Source organism: Ruditapes philippinarum, unplaced genomic scaffold (assembly GCF_026571515.1).
Source record: "Ruditapes philippinarum isolate M1 unplaced genomic scaffold, ASM2657151v2 ctg3910_1_1_1_1, whole genome shotgun sequence".
NCBI classification, from domain to species: domain Eukaryota; kingdom Metazoa; phylum Mollusca; class Bivalvia; order Venerida; family Veneridae; genus Ruditapes; species Ruditapes philippinarum.
Genome location: NW_026863945.1, coordinates 36319 through 42464, shown reverse-complemented (window position 1 = coordinate 42464; position 6146 = coordinate 36319). Strand labels below are relative to the sequence as shown.

The window sequence follows — 6146 nt, the reverse complement described above, 5'->3', positions numbered from 1 at the left end:
GTTATGGATTAGAAAAATTGTTTTAAAACAAAAAATGAAACTATTTAAAGACTTTTAACTCTTGTACTCAAAGGTTTACCCTCCGTTAAACTTCCATAACCAAATAAAAAATGCGATAATTATTGCAAAAGAAGAAGCTAATAAATATATATTTTTTTACTTGACTGATTTTTGTTTGTAAAATGTATGTACCAATGCACATTAATGTTCTGATTAGACCGAATTACTATGATTTTTCAATATAAATTGTTTATCAAACTTAAAGTTCGAAGAAACGTAAATTTAAATGTCAACATAATTGAAATCGTTCCGAACTACTGTAATCGAGTATACATGATGGAAACAAATAAGTGATCATTGAAAAAAAACTTTGGAATAAACATATTGCACAAGGAAAATATTACGGCAATGTTTTACAAAATAACAAAGATCTATTGGTCCCTGAACGTTGTTCAGCAAAGCCAAGTGATATTTTTTTAAAGAGTTTCCTTCTTCCTCTTAATATTTGATAAAAGGACCAAGCCGTTTACATTCCGTCACAATTTCGATCACGCTGTCTTCAAGGTAGCATTTTGAAATCTCGAGACATAAAGAGTGCTGAAGAGACATAATGGTAAGTGTTTAATTTTACTTTTTTATGTTCCAATACTCGGCATATTTTTCTCAATATTGAGTTAAAATAAAATATAGTTGTTTGGCATAAATGTCACTTAATGCATATGTGTTTCATAAATGAAAAGATGATACACTATATCTATGCACTGTTAAAAGCAAACAAAATAAGAAAAAAAAATATAGTATTGTTCGTAAAATGTTAACATGCATCATAATAAATATTTTAAACTACTTTGCACAGGATTTGAAACTTATTCCTTTGTTTGCCGTCATTGTGTGTCTTGGAAACTGTTGCAACAAGATGCCACAACCATCAACAGACACGGATGATGACTGTGGCTATCGATGTAAAAGAGTGCGAAGATTTATAGATTATAAGGACATGGTGGAAACAGGGTTTTTCCAAAGGGTTTAATGCACTACATACAAATAATTATTTTCATTGATAGTCTACCTTTATAACAGTACAGCAATTTACATGAATGAACTTTAAAGACTAACCTTCTGTTAGTCATTTGATTGATAAGTCAATCATTAAATACATATTTATAACAAAAACCGCTTTTTTAAAAAGAAAACAAAAAGAGAAAAACATTATTTCTAAATAAGTCTAAAACTGATAATAATATTATAATACTTTGTAAAGCCTAATCAATAGTTAATTTGAATTTTCAGATTAGAACTCAATTAAGCATTTTACCTGAAGAGGGTCAATGCAAGTTTGAAACCTATGACACGGATAGTGATGGATTGATCAGGCCAGCGGAACTTGAATCCATATTTGGAGTAGGAGAAGAAACAAATGATCTTTTTGCAATAATGGACTTTAGTGATAGTAAGTAACCTACTTATTTCTTTATAAAATATTAAGCATAGGCAACTTTTATAATGTTTTCTTCAGGTATTAAAACGTTTTTCTGCAATCCTTAACACTTGGAAATAATAAACGGTTGATTTAAAAATAAACAACATGTTTTAAATTATTATCAATAAATGTTGATAATCATCTGGCAGTTATTTCAGGCAAAACATATTTTATCTATGTACCATTATGCATATCGTGACCAATGTTGCATGAAAATGTTTGAACGTTTATAACTTAATATCGAGATTTTCACGTCCCTGTATTATGTAAGCATAAAATGTTAATTTAAAATTATCATGAAAATGTGTATGATTATATAATATGCGAGAAAGTTTCGTCCCTGTATCAAAAAGGTATATGTCGTACTGTTACAAAATAATTTAATTTGCAGGTGACGGGATGATTAGCCTAGATGAATTTTGTGACGTTGGACCTCATCTTATAAGGGACTGTAAGGATACCCAATGTCTCAAGAGAAAAACCTCTGACAAGAAATAAAGCTTTAAAATGCCCGATTGATGCATGCGCGAAATCATTGCTTATACCGGTAAAATACTAGTTGGAAATTGTGTTTAGAACATTTTCTTCCGTAGTAATATGTCTTTTTATATTAAACCTGGACAGGGACCAGATATCGAGATTTAATTGGCATTGCTTTATAAAAGTAACATTAACTTTATAATGCTATCCTTATTTTCTGAAATCCTGATTTGCAAATGACGAAGATGTTTTATGATACATTGGACAAGATATAATACAAAAGAATTTGATCAAATAAGGATCAATTTTAGGATCAAGAGCCAACATCTTGGAAAGCTAAATTGATTTATCTTTGAATTCAAAGACATGCTATTTTAGTTTAAAATCCAATATTACTAAGCTAAAATTTGTCAATAATTATAACCATTTGCTGATAATGATTTTAATTTTTAAATATGTGAGGACACTGGGTCAGATATGACAGACATCGAACGGAAACATCAAACAACTATTTCTATTCCCGCTGTGTGTCTTACCACCGATAAATGCTCTCTTCCCGGAGACTTTTAATATTTTACTTAATGTTTCTTGAGTTCGTGACTTCGTGTTGGTTAATATATAATTGCGCTTTAAATGATATGTATGTTTCATTAATTGATATGTTTGTTTCATTCTCATGATAAGTCCATAGGAAGAGATTTTTTGCTTGCATTATATAAAGATTTAGGTTTGTGTTAACAAAAGTCAAATTATATAAACGCTTGATAGACAATATCCCCTTCCTATCATAAATTAGAAACATGATTGCGTTAAATAAAATACAGTTAAGAATTTTTTATTTGATGTAAAATAGTTGCTCCGCCATGAGCTTGATTTGCATAACCTTGTATCTTTATGTTCATAAACATACCATGTCAATTAAAGGTACCTTTAAAAAAGTGTTGGTTGAATAATAGAAATTCAGTGCCATCCTAGCTTCTTATTTCCACCAAAGAATATGCGGTCACGATAAATGATAATTATTGAAATGATGTTGTATTTATTTTGTTTTCTTATAATATATAATGTCAACATGAATCTTTAAATACCACACAAACCATGAAATAAAACTGTATATGGTCAACAATGTTGTTTGAGTCTATTATAGTTCCTTGATTAAAATCACATTTGTTATAGCTGCAGTGTAATATACTACTTGCCACGTTAAATCGAGACTCATTACCTGGGAAACTAAACAATTCATGTCATACAAACATTTAAAAGCGTAAACATAGCACAGAGGTACGCGCAGTTTGAATAAATTAAGATAAATAATTTACCAGTTTTATCAGGTAAAAAATCCCCACTCCCTAACTAATTACAAAAACCCGACCTATGTAACGAATAAATGCCAACTCATCTTTCTCACAAGCATTAGCCGCTCTCAATTTTTTCAAGTAGGTCATTTTTGTCCGCAAAACCCGGTGGCATTCCATCTTACTCATCCTTTTCAATCTGGAAAAAAAACTTGCCAAAACATAAAATCTCGACATTTTAGGATAATCTTAGGAAACGAACAAGTCTTTACCCTTTGTTATACGGTGTTTTTTTTGGTTTTTTTTTTTCAATTAGCGGAAAACGTTCTAGTGATATACACCACTTATCATAATCGACCATTTTTGACTAAATGTCTGTTTTTCCAATATAGAACGGAACGAGGTATTCACCCTACTTCAGGAAAAATAAATTTACACATATATTTCTTTAAATATCATTCTTTTGTAATTTTTTTTGTTCATGAAATCTTTAGTGACTTTTGAAACAACACTCTGATGAACTGAAAACCATTTCACTAGTTGATTCAGTCGCACATGCAAAAGTTATCGAAGAACGAAATACATTGCAAACAATTCCACCCATATCTGACTATATTCTGGGGACCATTGACCACCGTTTTTAGTATTTAGTTCATAACCAGCAAATCATAGTAACGAAGCGTCACTGCAAACTGCGCTGGAACAGACCTGAGAGTAGAATATGTTCCGGGAATCAACATTATTTAATTGTTTAATTTATAGCATGATTTGCACAAAACTTTCCTGAGACAGACACATGTAGGGATCACATGTTTGAGACTACAACAACAACATATTTATTTCAAAATAAGGCCACTGGCCCATAATAAACAAATCAACATGGACAAACATTTTACGTCCCTCTTATTGATATCATATGATATACAAAGAATATGGTGTACACTTTATATATATTCATATAAAATATGCATTAAGGTAATCTGCCACATTCTCCTAGTGCCATTACGTTATTTGTAGTTCTATTAAGGCTAAGGTACCTTTTACAAAAATCATTTTCACAGTTTCAAAAGCATGTACATAACAATATCCCCATACCTGTGAGGCATAACATAATCTTGGTCTCACCAAAGTATCAAATAATTTAAAGAATTCAATGATTGAAAAACATCCAAATGACTTTAAATACTGTTTGATGGTTAAAATAGGATTCTTGGCCTGAATATACAAATAATTGTGGGTTGATGACCAAGATAAAGTCGGTGTAAGATTTACACCCATCTATTTATAAATTAATAATACACTAACAGGTGATCAACGATAGAACAAAGATTTATAATTTCTAAGACCCACTCCATTACATAATACAAAAATCTCTGTTTTGTTTAAATTCAATTACATACCGTTTCTTGACAAAATACTGTAATTGCTGTAATTTGAAAGCGGTTTCAGCGCAATTGGCAATGTCGTCCGGAAACATAAAACAGTTAATGTCATGTATGTCGTTAGTTATAAAAATTCCTGTTCCACACGAGAGACGTAGTAGCTTTGCTAATTTATTAATAAAAAGTATGAATATAGTTGTGCTGCTAACGTCTCCCTGATTTGTTCCAACATAACAGGGAAATAATCAGTAGATAAATAAAAGCAATTGTTATCATTAAAATTTGGTCTATTTTAGCATGATTACAGTCGAGTTTAACAGATAATAGATCTGTAAACATAGTCATGAGCACGTGTAAAAAATCGCCGGGGAGACCTCAACGATATATTATTTCAAAAAGCTGCACGTGATTTAATTGGTCGAATGCTTTCTTAAAATCAACATAAATACAAAGGAATCTATCATCTTTTCTTGTTAAATATTGTTGAGACATTGCCTGTTAACAAAATATGTAATCTACCGTTGAGTACTCTTGTCGGAAGCTGGCTTGTGACTCGTCCATTTAATTATTATTTTCGGCCCAATTATAAAGGCGAGTATTAATTAGTCTAAAAAATGCTTTATACAGAGTATTCGTTACAGAAATCCCTCTATAGTTACTAGGGTCATTAATCGACCCGCTTTTATGGATTGCCGTTACCACGCCTTTACCCCAAATTTTAGGAAAGACGCCCGTGTAAAGTATTCTGTTAAACAACGCTTCAATAACGTTAATACTCTCATGCAATGTATATTTAGGAGAAGAATTTCATAAGTCATGTTGTCTTTCATTCTAATCCTGTTTTTTTAAGAATATTTAAATTGCTCTTTGTATATTGTGAATTATAACATGTATATATATATTCTGAGAAATAAAATAAATTTAAACTAATGTATATTTATAAAACTCTGATTGTATACCATCAGATCAGGGACTTTTGCAATTAGACAAATTACTAATGGCTGATTCAATTTCAGCACGAGTAAACGGTTGATCTAGCTCATCTCACTGTTCATTATCTATTAATGTTTATTGATATGGCGGAATCATCAAACAAAAAATCTTTAAAATACATATACCATTCATTGGCTGAAATATTACACAGTGTCTTTTTCGGTGGACGTGAACGCTAAATAAGTGAACACATATCCTGGGGATTTTTACTTACTTTATGAGTATTTGTCTGTGTTGCGCTGAAAAAAAGTAGCTTTTACTGCGACAATAGCCTTTAACTTATTACGTTTAGCCTTATTGCTCTTAAGTCATATATAAGTTGATGTTCTAAACCTTCGTAGCGCGTTATTTTCCTTGCGTTTATATAAATCGCAGTTTCCATCCCACCATTGGGGCTGTGGGCTGTTGGTATCTAAAGGGATCTTTTTTGCGCATATAAGGTACTGCCTCTTTTTGTAAATGGCTGTCAATATAGACCAATGCCGCTGTAAATATTTGCCATTATCTCAGACATAA

The 6146-nt window shown here is 31.1% G+C and overlaps 1 protein-coding gene across 1 annotated transcript; it reads left to right on the top strand.

The window, feature by feature from the left end:
* The first annotated feature begins 510 nt into the window (after positions 1-510).
* On the top strand, positions 511-2734 carry LOC132723908 (uncharacterized). Its single transcript, XM_060708716.1, has 4 exons — positions 511-613; positions 857-1024; positions 1291-1450; positions 1872-2734. The coding sequence occupies exons 1-4, from the start codon at positions 611-613 to the stop codon at positions 1976-1978; spliced, it is 438 nt and encodes a 145-aa protein (XP_060564699.1). The 5' UTR covers positions 511-610; the 3' UTR covers positions 1979-2734.
* Positions 2735-6146: the final 3412 nt, after the last annotated feature.